At 31.1% G+C, this 22,286-nt stretch overlaps 1 protein-coding gene across 1 annotated transcript; it reads left to right on the forward strand.

The window, feature by feature from the left end:
* The first annotated feature begins 5,931 nt into the window (after positions 1 to 5,931).
* On the forward strand, positions 5,932 to 6,876 carry LOC133195128 (uncharacterized). The gene is made up of 2 exons (XM_061330996.1): positions 5,932 to 5,942; positions 6,205 to 6,876. The coding sequence occupies exons 1-2, from the start codon at positions 5,932 to 5,934 to the stop codon at positions 6,602 to 6,604; spliced, it is 411 nt and encodes a 136-aa protein (XP_061186980.1). The 3' UTR covers positions 6,605 to 6,876.
* Positions 6,877 to 22,286: the final 15,410 nt, after the last annotated feature.

A 22,286-nucleotide genomic window follows, 5' to 3' on the forward strand; every position in this document is an offset into this window, starting at 1 on the left:
CTCAAAGAAAAATATACAAAATTTACTAAACATATATTCTAGATGTTTCGTTTATCCAAACTTGTTTTAGAAGAAGTGTACAATAAGATATATAGACATTAAAACGTAGTACACAGTTTCTTTAAGTATTGGAACTCTTCAACTCCAGGGAAAAAGAAAATAAAGTTCAAACTACGTTGCGTATGTCCTTAAATCTAATTGGCTAAGGTTGGTAGTATTTATAACTTTCTTATAGCTTTTAATGAAAGGAAATGAAAATCAGAGTATATGTAAATAATACAAGTTCCTACATAATTCAATCATTAGAAATGAATGCTATGACATGCATGCATGTGTGCTGATTTCTGATTGGTTAATATTCATGTTGCTGTAACTTTCTACGTTTTCAATGAAATTCTTTGAAATCTAAAATGGAGCTCTTTATTATGGCATTCTATAAGATGATGTACATGTATGTGGTAATTTTCAAAATAATGTGCATGCATGTGTACTTGAATATGATTTTCTTATACTCGTGCTATATGTGCATTTTTATTCCCCCCGCCCCCCGAAATACTTTGGAAAAATAAGACTTAGTTGTAAAAGTCTATAATGCAAAGTTTTTGGAATATAAGTTGTAAAAGTCTATAATGCAAAATTTGCTTAATTATATGAAGCTTATACATGTAGGGAGTGGGCCCCCAAAAGGACTGGGGGAGCGTTTGGGGAACATTTGTAACGGTCTCCGTTACAATTAGTACTAGTTTTGTTTTGCTTTCGTTTTATTTAATATGCATTTTTGTAATTCTTGTTCATTATTTAATAATTCAGTTTTCCTTACTTTCATCACTTTGAACTAATGTATTTCTACAGGGAGATTTTACTGTTCATTTTCCGATGAATATAATGTCAATTTTAGTAACCAAACTACTTTTATATGTACATTTAGATACGATATATGTCAGTAAACCGAGTCTGTACAATTAAGATTACGTGCGACTCTGCTATAAACTAATATCTCGTAAACGAGTAATTATGTTAACATTCTTTTCATGATTTAAATTCAGCTTCTGTAAATCTTTTATTTCTCATCGTGTCTTTTGAAGGAAATATTTTAATCATGTGTTTTTATTATTGAATTTTACAATAAAAATTTTTGTTGAGTAGAGTTAAGAAAATATTCAAATAAAATATTAAGCGAGCTAATTGCTTTCAATGGTTAATGCCGGGGTTGGCAAGGGATATAACTCTGTAAAGAAGCACGGGTTTTGCGTATTTTATTTACAAGTAACAATTTACATTGAATTAGTACAAATTGAAAACAAAACTAGAAATAAATTAAACTTATTATGTAGGTTATAAAAGTTAAAAATAATGAAAAGGACCTTAGACTAAGTTTTCTTGATGTGAGTTTTAACTTATTCTCACATTCTCATGTATTTCGTCTGCACATCAACTTCTTGCAGGGTATTTATCGTCAATCAAGTTGTACGTGTATAAAGGTGTATCGACAAGCACGTTTATTTCCAGATTTTTTTTAAAACATGAAGATATCTCTTTTTAATATTTCGTTGTACTCCACTCGACGTGTGACCGTTGACCGATTGCTTAAGTACAGACAACAAATCAAAGTTTCTGCCTTCTTTATGTTGTAATCGCTTTTAAAATTACACGTGCTGATTTTCATTACGTAATTGATATCTTAGTAAATTATTATAAAGGCAAAATTACAGTGGGGATTTCTTTATTTTTATTACTTAAAAAAAAAAAAAAATTATACCCGCCTTGTGTACTACGAGCTTTTGAAAATCGTGTAATTTTCCAATCGATATATTTCTACGCAGCTGTCAGCATGCATGTAAATTTCGTGCACAATTTTTTTTCGAGTTAGCTAAATAATGAGTATTTACATGAAAAGTGACATGTTCTTCACTGAAATTGAATTATAAGCATTGACTATATAAATTATTTTGTTCATCGAGAAATGAATCTAAAAAACTAATGGCACACTTTTTCGTGAAAGCCTTCGGCTTTCATAAAATGTGCGATTCGTGTTTTTAGATTCATTTCTCGATGAACAAAATAATTTATATAGTCAATCCTATATTGCTTGTAAGGACAGATGATACAAACAAAAATATGGATACCTGGATTGGTATATATTTTTCGACCTATATTGGTTGTAAATGTGGCGAATAATAAATTTCTAAAATATTAAGAAATTGTAAACTTTCTATGGTGTTCAAAATTTTACCTTTCTGCAACCATCCTTATTAATGTATACAAATTTTGTCACTTAAAATTCCATTATTGCGAAAATTTGATTGAAAATTTAGGTCTGTGCGGTTAAACTTATTCATTTTACTCATATAAATGTGACTTAGGTTGTTATTTTTAGGAATTTTGATAAAAGTTTGTTTGTATCAACTGTCCTTAATATATATTAAAATTCTCATTTGAAAAGGCAGGAAAATAGAAGACACTGAAAAAAACTATTTCTTTCTTTGCCAAAAATGTAAAACTGGAGCCAATTGTACGTTTCGTAATTGCACTGATGAAATTCAGAATCATGCACAATGTTCAGAAAGATTTACAACGAAAATCACAACTACAAATATATCCGTTACAACAAGTACTTCCCTGCACCAGTCCCTTATTACAAAAGATATGGCTACGAGTACAAGTTCGTCAGATTTTACAAATGAAAAAGAAACAAGAACGTTAAACCAATCAACGGCAACTTCATCAAATCAACACATATCAACGACTGACGAGAGTCTTTTAACTTCGAGAGAGAAACAAATATCTGTTGAAACTTATCCTTCTACAAAATCAATTACTTCGCCAGGAAATATCAGCTCAAGTGAAAGATATGGTAAATAAAAACTACGCTAACTTTATGTATTGCATACATGTAATTGTGAATTGTCGATACGATAATGGCCAGTGTATAATAGAAAATACTTTGAATGATATTAATATATTTTGTGTTATATAAACCTTTTCTTATAACCCAGAAATAATTCTTTGTAGATAATAATGACGCCATCATAAGTGTACCTATCATTCTAGGAATATTTGCAGCAATTATAATTGTGTTGACAGTTATATATATTCGGTAATATACATTTATATATATCTTGAATTAAGAAAATGGGAAAATGTATATCAATTTTTATCAATCAAAGATAACATTGTAAGGACATATCTGTTTATCAGTTAATATTTATATTTTCCAATGTCTTTGTCCGAGATAAAATTACAAATTGTAAAAATACTTTATTTCTACATAAATCTACTGGTTCATCGATAGGCGCGGTTAAAAAAAATCACGTGCGGGGCGGGACAAATAGAGACAGAAGCGGGGCTATTAGCACGGGAATTTGCAGAATCAGGAGCATGTAAATATAAGGAATAACTGTCAGATTTTTTGGATTCATGACGATGATCAATCGATTGGCTTGCGTGATAATTTTATGCATAAACGCCTTCGGCGTTTATGCAAATTATCACGCAAGCCACTCGATTGATCACATCATGAATCCAAAAAATTAGACAGTTATTCCTTAAGTAAATATTTTATTTATTTAAAGTGAAATATTTATTTTTTATCTTAAAAGTATATGCAAACTCAAAGTATCATCCCTAGTAAAACGTAAAGCTCATCTTTTAAAGGTATTTGCTACTCTTTAAAATCTAATGAAGATATTGAAACAAGAATATTATTTTGTTGTCCCAGATTCTAAATCCAATCGTATTAAGAGATGGGAATATGTGTACCCAATACACATACCGTCATTTTAAAATCTTGGAAAAAATCCTCTCGGTAAATTACACTGATTATTTACACGTCATTTAATATCCGGTACTTTCCCTATCAAAATATAGCCAACATTTGATATTTGGAATAAAATAATTCTTCTGACAATAACAATTCATATTGAAACTAGAGGTACTGTGAGAACTGGTCTCACAATATGATACCCCCCGCCTCCCATATGATCACATGTACATGTATAATGGCAAAGTCAATATATTGCTATGAGATGGATGTGCACAATGGAACTCTGTTACAAAGATTCGGTTAAAGTCTCATTAAATTTCATTCAGTAGTATATAGGCGGAGTTGTTGATAAGTGCGGATAAGCGATGGGTACCCCAAAGCGTACTTCCCATCACTTTACACGTACACCCCTCGTTTTTCAAGCGGGGGGGGGGGGATAATAATTTAGTAGATCAATATAGTAAAAGAAATTGGCTGATCACAATTGATCGGTTTAAACAAAACTGTGATAATTCCGGCGCTGTTCCAGTTAAATTCATCAGTATTTTATATATTGCTATTACGTGTATTCCGGATACACCCCGAATAATGGAATCATTAATTAACATATAAGTATCAACTTCTCGAATATTCGAATATTTGTTGGCATCCCTTTTTTTTAAATTGATAGTTTAATGCCAGCAAGATTTTTTAATCAAATTTTGACTTGCCAGGTTAAAGTGTAGGAATTGATTTAAAAAAAAAAATAAAATAAAGAAAAAAACCGAACACGCGGCTGCAAGAAAACCTTTCGTGTATCTGTATTGGGATACCTTATAAGCAAGTATTGAGCTCATGAATATCCCTTATCAGAATTTATATCTATGAAATGAATAATTTTGATGAATTAAACTCTCTTCAAACAGACGGAGAAATCTTAGACGTAAAATGAATGACAATAAAAATCTACCAAAAGTGGATGGAATTTCGAATGGCACATATCCTGAAGTTAGCAATCAACATGGCGATTCATACTTCGTGATTGAGAAACCCTCTTTTTATGAATTAGCTGAGGACAGTGTTGTAGACTCTGAGAGTCCTTACAATGAAACTAAAGAGGGAGATTACGACCATCTGAGAAACAAAGATTCCAGGAAGAAAAATGTGGATGACACCTATCAACATGCAACGCCTGTTACCAATGGAGATGTATCTAATTACGATTCCACAACGGTATTTCAGAAGCAAACCCAGAAGAATGTGTACGCATATAATCAAAAGATTTTAACAAAGTTTTTTTTTATACATGTAGTTCGATATACATGTACATAGTATTTCGTTTGAGGCAAAAGTATTTTCATGCCATCAATAAGTTCTAGTAACGATTGTGGATTTCTTTGCGTTTTTTTTTCTAAAGATCCAATAAGAAAATACCAGAACACTTTCGTAAAGATGTTTATATTTATTTGAATTTTCTTCATTACACTGGAAAGGTTCTGATGAAAATAGTCATTGAACATTAACATTTAGTTCCCTAGGCCCGGAATATGAGATGTATTCATAACTCTTAAAACATGTAATAAAGTGTAAACATAAAAACATTGGAAAACATAAGGAGGAGGAATGTGTTGAACCTGGTACATAAAATTATTCAGACAAAAATAGGAAACCCAACTTGAAGTATCTAAGATTTAAGAAGCTTTGGATGTTTTTAACAGTATTAACAGGATTGTGATGAATTATACGTTTTGCAATTATTGCAATAAGTTTTGAAGTGCAAAACAAAAATCACTGGGAACAAATCTTACAAAACTGCAACCATAATCAAAATATTGCTCTTTGGCATCTGATAAAAGAAATAAATCTTGGTATGTTGAGCTTTAAGTTTAAGAAATCCTAATTCAAATATAATATAAATAAATTATTAATTAGTCATCGTAATATAGAAAGAAGTCAGTCAAAACATTCGTAGTCATCCTCAATGTACTCGACTCTTGAAGATGAAGAAATTCAAACTTTTAAAAACTAAATCTGTCATAAGAAAATTTACCCGACATTGCTACAGTACATGTTGGCAAAAATCTTATTTGCATAATTTATTTACATTATTTGCATAATTCCTCCTAAGCGCCTGATCCCACCTCTGGAATTTCTAGGGGGGTTGGGGGTTGGGTTTATGCCCTTTTCACATGTGTGTATTGTATATATTTTTTGAGATCGATCACTGTTATTTTCACCTTTTTCATTTTAATCAAATGTAACATCTTATTTTATTTATCCCTACCTTCAAAACAGCACGGGATGATTTTTCAATGAATTGCAATTTTCTTTCATATATTGATAACATTCAATGTCAAGCATTATGCATAAAATTTTCTTTAGTTTTCATCTATAAAGGGTAAAATTAGAGGACTAAACAATTCTGAAAAAAAAAACTACAAGTGTGTTCGTTTTTCTTTTAGGGACAGAATAATTAACAAAAGCAAGCAGGAAAATAGACCAGCACTGGAAAGTGTCAACAGCACATATTCTGAGGTTGACGATCCAGCTCAAAGCGCATATTTTGTGCTAGAAAATCCTTCTACCTATGAAGTGGTTGATAACAGTATTATACACTCGGAGAGTCCTTACAATGAGACTGAAGAGGGAGACTACGACCATTTGAGAAACAAAGATGCCAGGAAGAAAACTGTGGATGACACCTATCAACATGCAACGTTTGATAGCAACATGGGTATATGTGACTACGATACCTCAACTACTGATCAGAAACACGACACTGACAGCACATACGATCATATGCATGAGTCTTTAAATGAACAAAGGGATTCTGATTATGGATATAATTCCAGTGAAACATAGTTTGAAGCATACATTTATAATAAGGAAATAAAATTCCCGTGAAAGCTTCAGATGCATGCATTTTATGTATTAAATTATATATTTATTTCTGTCAAAATTTCAATATTCAAAGAGCAGTATTCAAATGATGTCAATGATATGAATTGTGATCTGAAAATTGTTAACAATTTAAATATGTACCTTTTCCAAGAAGAATACATGGAGTTAATGTCATGATATTATCTTTTTTAATTTACAATTTATATTTAGATTAATTTTTTCTTTATTTTGAAATCAGAAGACCTTTGTGGTCGAGAAATCATGTCATTGATTGTATGATATCTTGTATATTTGTATAAATTATAAAGTATGCAAGATTAGATTCCAGTGTAGTAAATCGTGGGGCCAGGATGTTACTTAGGGCAACAATTTCAAAAACCACAGCCCTCAAAGTATGAAAAGGTTTAATATATATTAGTTTATTGTGCCCCTGTATTGAAGATTCGGGGGTGTATAGTTTTTGCTCTGTCCGTCAGTCTGTATGTCTGTTTGTCTATTTGTCCGCAAAAACTTTAACATTGCTCATAACTTTTGATTTGTTGGAGCTATGGCTTTCATATTTCACATGTGTATTTCTTGTGACAAGACCTTTCTTTAGGTGCCACCATATTTGACCTTTTGACCTTGGAGTTTGATCCAGTTTTGCAAAATTTTACCAAACTTTAACCTCGGCCATAACTTTTAAACGGTTGGTGCTAGGACTTCCATACTTCATATGTGTAATCCTTGTGACAAGACCCCTCTTTGGATACCAACAACTTTGACCCTTGACCTTGGAGTTTGACCTACTTTTGGAAAACTTTAACATTGGCCATAACTTTTGAACGGTTGGAGCAAGGACTTTCATACTTCACATATTAATCCTTGTGACAAGACCTTCCTTTGGATACCAGCAACTTTGACCCTTTGACCTTGGAGTTTGACCTACTTTTGAAAAAAACTTTTACCTTGGTCATAACTTTTGAAAGATTGGTGCTACGGCTTTCATATTTCACATGTGTATTCCTTGTGAGAAGGCCTTTCCTTGGGCACTATAATCTTGACCATTTGACCTTGATGTTTGACTTACCTTTGAGAAACTTTAACCTTTTTCATATCTATTCAATGGTTGCTGCTAGGCTTATTTATTTCACAGGATATTCCTTGAGACAAGACCTTACTTTGGGTATCAACATATTTGTTTTGCATTTGAGAAAGCTTAACCTTTGATATAAGTTGCCATACGGGTGCATCAGTGTTTCACAAACACATCTTTTTTCATGTATATATTCTTATGTTAAAAGAATTTTTCCATTTTCATGTTATTTGAATATTTTTTTTTTTTGGTATTTCCCAAAATCTTCAAGTTTCAAATGTTTCAAACTTTTACATATTCTGTACTTTTGAACACAAAATGTACGGAAAAAATCCCCATAATTATCATGATTTGAAATTATTTACGTTTCATTCAAAGAATGGAAATTTTTTCATTAAAAAGATACACAATATGAAAGCTTTCTTTGCTGAAACGAGGTCCAATGCCTCAGCATCCACTGTGTCTTAAAGAACGAAACTTCTAAACCATATAAACGAGTATTAGTTCTATATGTTTCACACCTTTAAACAAATTGATTTTGTCGATACCAAATAACTTGGCAAACTCAAAGACCCTAGTCTTTGAGGCTTGCTGACTATGTAAAAATGAAATTATACATGATCATTGAATCTATTATTGTCAGTGAAAGGTAATAGCCATGAACACAGCGTCAAGCTGACTTGATCAATAAATAAATAAAAGTTTAAATTTCTTATATATATATCTAATGTTCAGCTGAGACGGGTATTTATCTATGGATATAGTTTAACTGTCCGTTGTTAATTATGACAAAACGTGCAAGGACAAATCGGCTTGGAAAACCGTTACTCTTTGAATAAGGATGTTTAAAAGGGTTGAAAATATGACCCTCTTGTCGAACATTTGATGAAAGGCTAATTGTGATCAATAATTATGAGCAGACTACCGTCTGACTGTATTTCTATCCGCGAGAAGCGGTATTTGATGAAAGAAAAATCACAGGAAGCAAGAAACACAGTATCGAATTGAAGAAAATGGATGGAAAATGTGGTAAATCGAAATTAAAACTGGATTTAAAATACCAAAAGGGTAACGTTGTGTTTGTTTACGATTATGTCAAATATTCTCACGTTTAAACAAGGAAATGCTATAAGCTACCACAAAATGCAAAACAGAGGAGTCAAGTAAGTTGACTGTAGGCTTATGAATACAAAATGGATATACGAGGGGTGATCAAAAAGTTCGCGAACTATCTCTATATTACAAAACCACAATTCAGATCAGAATGAAATTTGGCACACATATAGTCATACACATGTTCTATAAATCACATACGTTAAATAATGTTTTGCATCGTGTTTGTGACGTCACAATGTGAAAATGACGTCAATATGTAGGTCACTTGTGACAAAAAATGGTTGACTCAGTCGTACTCGAGCAACGAACGGCTGAAAAGTTTAACGTATATCTTGGAAATTCCTTTGCAGTAGAATATGATAATTTGTACAAGGTTTATGAAGACAAAAGACTTACCAGAAGTTCAATCAATAATTGGATTGATTGTTTAAGTAAAGACAGGGAGATGGTTAAAAATGATGTTTATTCTGTTGCTCAGCGAAAGCAAGCCGGGGAAAAGATGTGTCCTTAGTTGAGCAATTTGTTATGAAACATCGTCAAGTAACAATTAGAAAAATGGTTGTATATCTTAACAATAATATAATTATTAAATCGCTAAAATATCATTTACTTTAGACTTTAAACATATGAGATATGATAAAAAGAAGGCGCCCATACTTTATCGACATTGGAAAAACGACTCTCCCGAGACAGAGGACTCGGGTTGTGATGGGTCACCATACTAATTGTGGGAAGGAATATCCTTATCCACCCATCCTATTGCCGAGATTTGACCATTTCTGACAGATGGACTGTTTTTGTTAAAAAAAAGAAATTGCATGGTTAGAAATATGAGACTCTGAAAAATCTTTTAGCTTCTCTGAACAGACTGCTTCGGAGCATGTCACGTGACTGCCTGGATCACGTGATTCACGCATGGGCAGAACAATGGCAGATGTGCATTAAAATCGGAGAGGACTACTTTAAAAAATAATAAACATTGAAACTTCATTTTATTTCTTTTAAAGAAATAATTCAATTAGTTCGCGAACTTTTTGATCACCCCTCGCATTATCCTGATATTAGCATTAGTAATGTTTTCGACATAATATGTAATTGTATATGATGTATAACATAATTAATTATGAACTTTCCTCGTCTTCCTTTCAAACTCTATTCCTGGATATCTCTTGACGTGAGTTCATGTTACTCTTTCTCGTCGAAAGTTGTGCGACATTCCATTTTCTCTCTGTTAATATTAAATTGTTTTATCTTGAGTTTACCTTCATACAAACTGTGTAGAGCTGTATATCAAATATAAACGCTTTCAGCAGTATGCTTCTCATACATTTTAATTATGCTTGTCAAGCTTTTAAAATGTTCCATGTAAATAAGGTGATGTGAATATTCTGAAATATTCATGTGTTATGCAAAATACATTTATGAGGGTATGAATATGTTATGGAAAATATACAATTTAAACATAGTCTGATTAAAAAGGAAATTTGTTGATCTTCCGTGATGATTAACTTGCACTTTAAAATTTGTTAAAGACATGCACAAATGTTTATATGCATGTATATTGCTAGTTTTTTTTTTAGTTAATACGTTTCAAAAAATTACCTAGGGTTACAAATGTATTGCAAACAGGGATTAGGATCCCTCCAGGTGTCAATAAGTAGGCAAGTACCATGGCATACAAGCCACATGCAACGTACAACACGTATGGGCACCCTTTAACCCAGAGACGAAAAACTAAAACACGTCACACTGTTATTTTCATATCTCTACTTTGCAGAATTGATTTAATGTGTTCAAAGACTCAGAGATAGAAGGAGACAGAAGTTTTCATATTTGATTGCATTTACTTTTTGAGTAAATTCAATTTGGTGCAAGTCTAAAACACTAGCATCTAAGTTGGACCACAATTAGGAAAGAAAATTGAATATTAAGAAAATACGAAGAAAGCAAAGACCATGATTTATCATAAATCATTTTGAAAATACTGTAAAATGATATTTTTAAACATATTTGCAAGCTGTTTGCTCAGTGGACCTTGTCCTAGGTGGGGATTTTATAATTCATATTTTTAGACTTTATGTCATGATTTTGTGAAAACACACAAGGAAATAATACATCAGTTAATTAATGTATCTTGCACATTGTCAAAATCGATAAAAATTTCAACATATGTTTCCCGCTTTATTTTGGACAAATCGATCTTTAGCTCCTTTTTCTTTCAATAATTCCTTAATTTGTTTATATTTCTCAATTCTATAAAAATAACCTATTGAATAAGTAGGATAATACTGTAGATTCGAAACCCTACCAACAATCACAAAACAAAAAGTTAAATTTCAATTTTTATAGGGTTGTTGTAATTTCGTTTTCAAATATAATAAAATCTTTTTTTTTTTTTTAAAAAATCAGTCTTGAATATTATTTGCCAGAGTGATGTCAACCTTATGATGGATGATGGATCTTCTCTCTTTCGCGTATAATGATGGTATAAAAATGTTTATGTCACAAGTAGATGATTTTAATAAAACGATGCATACAAAATACAAATGAAACCTTTTTTGCACATCTATATAGTACACAACCAATTCCTATCTGATATATGAGTTTGCTACTACATGTTCATGTATATAGAATATAGGAGTTCATGGAGCTTGTAGTGTAAAAATTAAGATTTTTTCAAAAACCTTATTTAACACATAAAGGACACCACCATTCATTCCAAACAATAATTTTAAATTAAAGATAAGAACAGTTTGAAAACGAGGATTTCGTGAATGACGGACAGAGGGATGTTTGGAATGACAAACCTAGATACCAAAAATATACATTTTCTTTCTTAGAAAAATTGAGTATGGATATATGAACGTGCATGCGACTTTTATTTTTTGTAAGATCAGAATTTACGCAACACTGAATCACACTAGAAAACTAAGATTTGCAATATTATCAACATTTTTGAATTATATTCATTTGTCACTTTATTATTTTTCAATAATTGTCTTACATTAATAAAATGGATTCTTCTCTTTCCTCGCATTCATTAATTTCCTTTCGTGCATGCTAGACTTAATTAATTCTTTGTTCTTTCACAAATATTCTCTAATTCATATATTTTTATGCCTTGAAATATTTTTGTCTCTTGCTTAACTGGAATGCAATGGCCTTGAGTCGTCAAAGTCGAAAATTTTAAGTGTCAAATTCATTGTAGCCACTGTACGTAATGTTTTGATATAAGCTGATAAATTTGGGTTTCTATATTGCCAGCAAAAAAGTAAATTTTCTACTTTACAAATGTACGAGATTGGAGCAAATCAGTTTTACGCTAATTGATACTTAAAAACTCCAAGGAACGTTTAGAAAATTTGAATTCACAAAATTTTACCAAATATCAATTACATCAAAACTTACATTTCAACACTTTATACAACCATTTGTGTCAGCCAATCAGAGGGAAGCGCAAAGACATATATGCACGAGTGCTGAAATCTGATTTGCTAACGCTTCAATTTTTAAATTTCTTATGTTTAAAAAAATTACTTTGATAATTATTTAACATATATTGTGGGATATATGCATGTGAGTGCTTTTTTGCTAATTCAACCACAATATCTTCCTGTCTACACCACAAAAATATGTCATTTTATACTTCAAAGCACATCATCAAAATATAGAAAAGTTAATGTTGTGTGTCGATAATATCTGTCATTCCACTCATCACACACGCATGCACATGCATGCATAAGCAGGCAAAATTGCCTTCGTCCCGACACACAACATACATGTAAGATGTTTCAACGATTATGAAAGATTAAACTCGGTTATATTCGATACTCGTACGAATGAATACGATATGGAAAGATACATATACACGATATTCCGACGACTAATGACGATTTCATACAAATAGAGATGTTATGAAATGCGTATAGAATATAAAGAGAGACTTTTGAAATTATTTAATATCATATTAAAGTTGGTTGACCAGCTACAGTGATGAGCGATTTGCTGCGATTAAACACGAATAAGGAAGATGTCCTACGACTACCTCAACGATGAACCCCGATTTGCTGCGATTTTTGAATTCGTAATGATTCGTAGTAGTTCTAAATGTTGACAGCAGTTTGGTAGGGGCTTAAACTATATTCAGGTGCAGATACAGACGCAGGCGCTCCAGATAATCAAACCCCAACCCCTTCAAAAAAAAAAAAAAAAAAAAAAAAAAAAAAAAAAAAAAAAAAAGAAAAAAATCTAGGTATAGTTAAATATCATACGTTGATGAAATGAAATGAAATGAAAAACAGCCATTTTCGTGTCAAAAAAAAAACAACAAACTATTCTTTGGAGCGTACGGGGAATTCATCCATGATCCCCCCCCCCCCCCCACAGGACACTTTTTTGATCTAGCTGCTAGGTACCCAACCCAGAGCCCATGCCATCTCATATCCCCTCCCCTTTCCCTCAACGCAAAATCCTGGATTCGCAACTGATATGGTATCAGTTCTTATAGTAACTTATATCTACATTCACACAAAGGTATATCAATTATGAATTAATATATTTATTTCAATATATCACAACAGAATCTTTCTGATGTTTTTAAACGAATCTTTATGAAATTGCTTGTACTTGTATGAAAAAATAAAAACTAAATCAAATTATTATTTTCTGCATTATAAATTCTACTTATAAGAAATCTTAATGGAACATACATGATAAAATCAATCAAAAAGTGACACTATTTGGGAAAAAAAAAAAAAAAAAAAAAAAAAAAAAAAAAAAAAAAAAAAAAAAAAAAAAACTTTTAAAATTTTTTTCATTGAAATGATTCGTTACCACCTTGACCTATTTTACGCAAACCGACGCCTTACATCTGTACCGCACAACTTTCAGTGACCACACGATCAAGAGTATAATGAAAACTAAGACTACAATTAGTAGCGTAAACAGCAAACACAGGATTTATGGTTGTTGAAACACCGTACTTTCATGTCTGTTTCCACGTTTCTTTTAAGCAGAAAGTGTATTGTTCAATACAATTTTATCATTCGTATATTTGCCTTTAGGCCTACATTTTACATGATATGCTAAATCAAATTCGTTTTTTGTGAATATTTGTGATCTGCTCTCTATATGTATATGAAATATGTGGAGATAACGAAGAGTATTCGAGCTCAAAAGTCCATTAAACAATACAAAATAGGAGCAGAGCAAACACTGACCTCTAAGAAATTAGAGGTGGGATCAGCATGACGAGCGGTCACACCCTCCGTGTGCTCATATTGGCATGATCGACAAATAACGGAAAAAATACGTCGACAATTCAGTGTGTAAATAATGGCCTAACAATGAGTATGAAAAAAGTCAGTCGGCATTTGACTTAGTGAAAGATTGTATTTGCTGACAAAGTCATTGTATCGACCATAGAACTTACGAAATGATGACTTTAAACAAGACTACTGATATTCTTGTTTCATCAACTTATTTGTCAATAACTTACCTCGGTTTAGAAGTTGTTCATACGTAGAGCATGCTCTAGCGTATCGAATCAACTGAGAGATTTAAACCCCGTGTGCAGGTGATAAGGGTATATTGCTGCATAAGTAAGGAAAGTTGACGATTGAAAAGTTAAAGTCATCACGTTTATCATAAAGCTTGGTTGTTAGATTACCATTAACACCTTTTTCTAATAAAATATCCAAATATGAAACAGATGTGTCAGACTCTGTGGTATCTTTTATCTCAAGCTCAGCGGGATACATAGTATTGACATAAGAATGGAAATAACCATTGTTAATTGACAATACGTCGTCGATATGTCTAAATTTCGAGTTGAAGGTCACTGCAAGTGTTTTCTTCTTTTCACGTAAAGGATTTTGAAAAAAAATTCAGCTTCATATGAATACAAAAATAGGTCTGCTAATAACGGTGCGCAATTGGTACCCATATGAATTCCAATAGATTTTTGGAAGACCTGGTCTCCAAAAACCACATAGATATTATCAATCAGAAACTCGAGCATCTTTTTAATGTCATCTTCAGAGTACTTGTGTGTACAATCAGATTGCTTTTTAACAAAGCAATTTTGCAAATGACCAGTGACAAGGTAAGTAAATTTACGAGTTCCATATTTATTGAAAAAGCAGCTGTCAACGATGTCAGAAAGTTTGGACTTTAATGTTTTGTGGGAAATATTTGTATATAAAGTTGAAAAGTCGTCAGTTTTTATGTTGTTGACTTTGATAAAATTTTGTGATTTCAAATGTTCCAAAAGTTCCTTGGAATTTTTAAGTATCCACATCTGATTTACACTACTTCTCGAACATATTGTCGTACAGTACACTTGAAGTTTCTCCTTCGATTCACTGCTGTTAATATCTTAGTGAGGAGTAAAGATAGAGGCTTGGTAGAACATTTACTGGAACCCGCTCTGTATCTTTGCTTGTAAGGATTTTTATGAACTTTCGGAATACAATATAGATATGATAATTCAAATTCATTTTGGTTGTTAGATTACCATTAACGTCTTTTTCTAATTAAATATCCATATAATATTAAAAATATTCAAAACTGACATATGATTTTGAAGAATGTCCTCCTTAGAAAGGGAGCTATGGGTTTAAGTTTGATTACCACTTGAAGAATTAAATCCCAGTTCCTCTAAAATACAATTTATACAGTGAGCCTTACAAACAATGTTGTTAACTGCTTTGTAATCAGGGACCAGTACGTACTGATCGTGTAATCTAGCTATTTCTTTTTTCACTTCTGAATTATTGAATACAGAAGGATAGATGGTTTTGATACTGCCCTTCAATCGTTTAATGCGAGATTTTAACATATATCTGATACATTTAATCCATTCTGACAAAGTGTCAAGGTCTTCTTTTTCATGTCTGTCCCAACGTCTGATCCTCTACAGAATCCATAATTAAAGGATCGGAGTTTCCTATATTTAGGTCCTTTTAAAATTAGTGGTCTAAAGTCCTCATTATTAACTATATTTACGTCACTAGTAATAACGTGTCCAGCAGGACTATAGTTATAGGCCTAGGGTGAAGAACATAAACACAAAGGAGGATTATGTTTCAGATATTCGATATTCAGGCCCTGTAAAGTTTTCTTGTAATTAAAAAGTTTGGAAGCAATAGTCGATGTATATTTGTAGGAAATACAAGATGTAGTCTTCAACTTGAAATATGGTGGAATATAAGACTGGACCCTTTTGTGATTAAGAATATTACTTATATTAACCGCGTCAATTCCTTTGTTGGCATACTGGAGTTTAAGGAAAAAACGGACTGTTTTAGCTGCGTAAAACGTGGCGGTTTAAAATGCTTATGACTTGAAATATCCATAATCACAGATTCGAGCCTGTATTCTGGTGTCGACCAATAAAAATGGACTTTCCTTGACCTTTTCAAGTAGACTATTAAAAAGTTTAAAAAGGGACAGAGTAAAGTTTGGTGCGAATGTGATGAGGACCTAGCTGTTGATTTACATAAGGTAGTAACGAATCAAAAGAGACATCGTTTATTAAAGGTTTATTGTAAGAACGATGCCCATGATTACGTTAACGTCTCTGTATATGGTTAAAAAGTCCCATCACATTGACATTGTTTCACTGTGGACTGGAAATATTCCCAACACTATCGACATTGTCATTGCAAAATTGAATGATCAGTGATTTAAAGTGCTTGTAAAGAAGCTGCTGGTCCCCGTTTTTTATTTGAAATCTGAGACCCGATATTCTTTTATAAAGTGAACCCTTGGTTTCATCAACATAAATAAGTCCAAAAAGATTACATTCTATTCCGTAGATAACATTAGAAGATTTGCAGTTCAGATTTTCCCAAGTTTTGGCATGGAAGCTCTGTCCAGTAAGACTACTAGTGAAAGAAGTGTTATTTATCAAAATGTCACATGTTTTACAGTTTTTCGCAGAATATTTTGAAATAGAAGGCATGGGATCGGAAAAGGAATCTTCAAATATGTCTCTTATAGAACATTACATTCTTTCAAATTTTTATATGGACTATCGGTTTTATACCAAAACTGGGAATCTGAAGACTGCACATATGACATATATTTAATATCCCTAAGAATTATTCGAGGGACACCAAATGAACTATTAAGGTCTGTGTCTCTTATAGACTCAAAAGAGTGACGCCTTTTTTTACTGAGCGACGCATCCGCCAGTATATATCATATCGTTATTTTTTGTACTCATGAATGAATAGGTACCGAACGACAAGTATCCTCGGGGACAGACTGTCCACCAGCAGAGATACATGTTCGGTGGTTAAAATGAAATATGTGGAGATAACGAACAGTATTCGAGCTCAGAAATCCATTAAACATTACAAAATAGGAGCAGAGCAAACAAGGACTTCAGTGTGTAAACAATGGCCTAACAATTAGTATGAAAAAATATTCTTACATTTTTATAAATAATTTCTAAAAATGTAAATACCCAATGAAACAGGGACAGTTTTATGCTTTGTAAAATGTTTTGGTCGTTGAAGTAGAGGTATTACATCTTATGAGCAATTTATTTTCGTGTCAATGATAATCAAAATCTGGATTGACGGTGTAACGCAGGCTACAGTATTCAGGTTTCATCTTAGACCCCCGAATAACAATTAACTGTTCTTTCTGAAATAAATATATTAAATATTCTCTTTCTCTCTCTCTTTCTATATATATATATATATATATATATATATATATATATATATATATATATATATATATATATATATATATATATATATATATATATATATATATATATATATATATATATATATATATATATATATATATATATATATATATATATATATATATATATATATATATATATATATATATATATATATATATATATATATATATCCAGGAATAAAATCATAGCTGCACAACCATACATTTTCAGTTGGGGGGGGGGGCTATCAACTACCAAAATTTCCTTGAAAAAAAAGAAGAAAAAAGTCATCAGACGTTATTATTCTTTATCTGATTTGTTCAGCACTCATCAATATTATCACAGGTATAGCAACAATAAGTTGCTAATTCCAGAATAATAAAGAAATATTTACGTTCACAGTAAGTTTAGGGTGTTTATTTGGGATTTATTCAAGACAAATTTTATTTAATGTCATTTAATTAATTTATGAAATACCGTGTACAGATAAAACCGTTATAGCTAGGTAACTTATTAGAACACACATGTTTTTATACATTTATATTTATAAACAATTAGTTGTTAATGATTGTTTAGTTGCAAGGATGAAGCCAAATACAAATTAACTTTTAAATAGATTATAATCAATCTGTGAAATTAAGAAAGAAGTCATTGATAGCCATGATTTAATGTGATCAACAAAACGCAAATTATCAAACTCCGTCATGTCCGCATCTATGTAAGGTTAAAATTAAGCATTTAATTAAATGAGGTTGTTTATCGCTTAACTTTATTTTTTCCCCACATTTTTACAGGGCCAATTTTTACACAACGACTTTTGTTCTTTGTTTGAAGCGGTTTTGTTTAAAATTTGTCAAGAAAACAATTTGCCATATCCTTTTGGAAAGATGCAAACTTCATTGTACTGAATTTATTTATTTAATCATGTAACTTATCTGCAATTCATACAACTTTTCTTTTTTAATCTAAGACCCTGAATCTACTTTTCCTGTGCATTAAAAAACTAAAGTTATTAAGTTAAAAAAGTTACTGTCTATAAGACAGGGATGGGGTCAATTACTTTAAAAAGTAATTAATTAAATTACAATTACTTTGACTTTTTCTTCAATTAAATTACAATTAAATTACAGGCTTTCTAAGACATGTAATTAATTAAATTACGATTACTTTGCAAAAGTAATTAATTAAATTACAAATTACATTTTTAATTTTTGGAAAAATTTTACAATCCTTGTCAATGAATATACAGAACATTATTTATTTGTATATAAGCTCAGCCTCTGCACAAACAGTACAAGAAATAATTTGCTATATTGTGTATCGTTCTGGTTTAATTTATAACATTTATTTACAAAACAATAAGAAACTCCTTAAAGAACTATCCGAGATCAGTTTGATGCAGTTTCCACCACACAAAACCTACATGTACACAAATTGCATGGCTTATGATATTTGATTAAAAGTGAGTATTTTAATAGAGTGAAATGAGTCGCAACTGTAACCCCTCAAATTAAATATTTCCTTTGAAGGTAACCTGAACATCCTAAATTGCTATTTATGTTAAACAATTTTACTTCATAAATCAGAATTGTACAGATAAAAAAATTCATTCATAAAAATCAGTTTAGATGTTAAAATAATTATCAAATTGAAAGTTTTTTTTCCTAAAGCTAGCGGAGCATTTTAAATTGAAATAATTATCTTCATTGGCTTTGTCTTCTAAATCATGGAATGAATATCTCTTTAGAGGAGTTGATTTGTTTTGATTGCAATTTAAAGCTGTGATCTGGAGGGCAATTATCTCTTCCCAACAAGAGAGAACTTAATTAATGACACACACAATCTTTTTCTTTATTATTGATCAAACAACAAAGATTGAAATATGATAAATGTGTGTTTCATAGCTGAATAGACCTAAGATAGGTGGTTCAAAATTCATATTTGTAAACATAGATCCAAAAATTCAAAATTTACATAATGATTAGAAAGAAACTAGTTTATTATTATCAAGCCAATCATTTAATTATTTTTTTGTAAGCATTAACCTAAGATTTTGTATAATTGAAGGATTGAGGATATGTTTAACAATAAAATAAAAACCAGTAAAATGGGGAGGTAGTGGTGACGATATATCATGAATGTGTATTATATAAAGTAATTGAATGTAATTGAAAAAGTAATTGAAATTACATGGTATTTTTTCAGTGTAATTAATTAAATTACAATTACAAGTAATTGAAAAAATGTTCAATTACAAATTACTTCCAATTACTTCAAAAAATGTAATTAATTACAGTCAATTACAATTACTTTTTTCAATTACCCCATCCCTGCTATAAGATATGAACTCACAACTCCCAAGAATAATGTTGAATATATTATAAACGTGTCATTTATACGCAAATGATAAAATACAAAGAACATTTTCTCCCTTGAGAAAGGATAAAAATGTTAGTATAACTTTATCTTTTTAATTGTTCTTGATTTATTAAAAGGATCACCTAGTGTTTGCTAAAGAAAGGTTTAAATAATGTTACGTTTAAACAAGGGATCGAGTCTATTTACTTCTGCGAATACAAAACAGAGCAGTCAGGTAAGACAGTTGACTGTAGACATATATTTTTTATTAACATATAATTTATATTTTTTCCTGATCCTCATTAACAACTGTTATCTATAGATATTGTAGAATGTTATGTATAGCATAATTTATTGTGATTTTTTTTTCTTGTTTTCATTTCACATCCCATTCGGGTAGATCACATGAACCAAGTACTTTTGTTAACTGTTGTGAAACATTTTCCCCTTTCTTTACATTATTTTACATCTTTGCCTTAGTGATATCTTAAGTCTGCCACATTTCACGTACAAACGTGTGCAATTTTAAACAAACTTGAGACAAAACTATTTTTTCCTCAAATAAAATTGAGCCATCTGATAACCCTATGTTTTCAACGCACAGTAATCTTAAAGATAAAGCTGTGTACTTCCAATAAATCTCATTATGTTTGCCAAACCTTTGAAACGCACGCTAAAATATATAAGGTGTTTAAACATACTGAAACTTCATATACAGTGTACAAAGCAAATATTCAAACAGATTTATAGATGTTGCTCTTCTTTATGGAAACATGCAATTTAAATATACTTTAACATACGCATTATTTGTATCCCCTTTGCTATAATAAACATAAATTTTAAACTTTTGTTGAACATTCGCACATGTAAAAACATTGATTTTTTTTTTATGTTTTTGCACTTTTCAAGCATATTTTGAGAATACAATACGATTTTGCCTGGTTCTAGGGATTTAACTTACATGCAGACATAAACAGTGAATGCTCATGGCATCGTAGGAGGCAAAGCCCAATACATTATGTCTCCTATAGTGTTAAAAGTTTTACCTGAAAGAGGAAGCTAAACTCGTTAAATAACATATCCATATATAATGTCCGTTAAACTAACATATCCATATATAATGTCCGTTCTGTTAAGAATTGATTTTATTTACTTCAGCCATAAACATCACAGGCAGGAATGCTGTACAGGTTAAAAGTATTATTGGGGATGTGAAGAAAAATGTATCTTCTTTTAAGTATAACTTTCACATATTTCATTTAAATGCAGTTGCTTGTAGTGTAAATTCAATTTGATGTAAGTTAGAGCCGCTAACATCTAGATGTAGCCATAATTAAGACTAAAACACAGAATAGAAGACTTGTACATGTAGAAGCACTAGACCACTATTTAAAAACCTATATGTATAATCAATCAAATTAATGCATTGATATTTAAAATAAATATTTGCATAAACATAACTACATGTAACAGTAAGCAATGGACATCATGTTCAATTTAAAGTTACACTTTTAATTGCTTTATCGTATATGTATTAAAAACGCCCACAGAAATGTTTTACCTAAATTTGAACTAAATTACAATGTACACGTACTTTGATTTCAATTTCCTCTTTGAAGAACTTTATATGGCCTATTCACTGTTCCTTTGCTTTAAATCTTTTTACTTCTTAGCGTTTTGACCCTTTTCTTTAGTAAGGAAGAATCTGAAAAAGAAAATATGGTTTGATCTGCAGTAGTGTTATGTACTATTTCACATGTTATGTCTATTCCAATGGTGGATGCAGAGTTGATATAGATATGTAAATTATGCACTGAGCTTCGTGTAACGTCCAAATTTAGTTATATTGTACAAATCTTAAATTTACATTCACACATAAACACAATATTTTAAAGTGCTTGATAAACAAAAAGAGTGTTTTACTTCAAGGCACTTCAATCTGCAGAAAGAATCAATATGATAAAATTATAATTAGAAGGTATTTTGAAATATCAAAATTTCAAGGGATCTCAGAAAAAAAAAACCGCTTAAAAAGCTGTCGCCGGAAGCAATATGTACCGATGGACGACAATATATACAGTGAGGGTAGTACATATTGTCCCCGACGACAATATGAACAGAACGACAAAATGTACCGTCACACCTCTCCCTTGCATGATATTGTCGTGGAAGAATGCATCGCAAAGCTGCAGAATCTTGTGCAATGGATGAGCGAAATCGTATAATTAAGATATTTATTCTGGTTCATTATTTATTTAATCATAGAGTACATTTAAATTCACTAAATCAGCAAACGACATAATGTTAACGAGAAATATAATGATATTTAAACCCCCGCGTTTTACTGAAGAAAATGCAGCTAAAACAATCCGTTTTTTCCTTAAACTTCA

The sequence above is a fragment of the Saccostrea echinata genome, unplaced genomic scaffold (assembly GCF_033153115.1).
Source record: "Saccostrea echinata isolate AGI-Se365-2 ecotype Australia unplaced genomic scaffold, CSIRO_AGI_Sech_v1 ptg000029l, whole genome shotgun sequence".
In the NCBI taxonomy this organism is placed as follows: domain Eukaryota; kingdom Metazoa; phylum Mollusca; class Bivalvia; order Ostreida; family Ostreidae; genus Saccostrea; species Saccostrea echinata.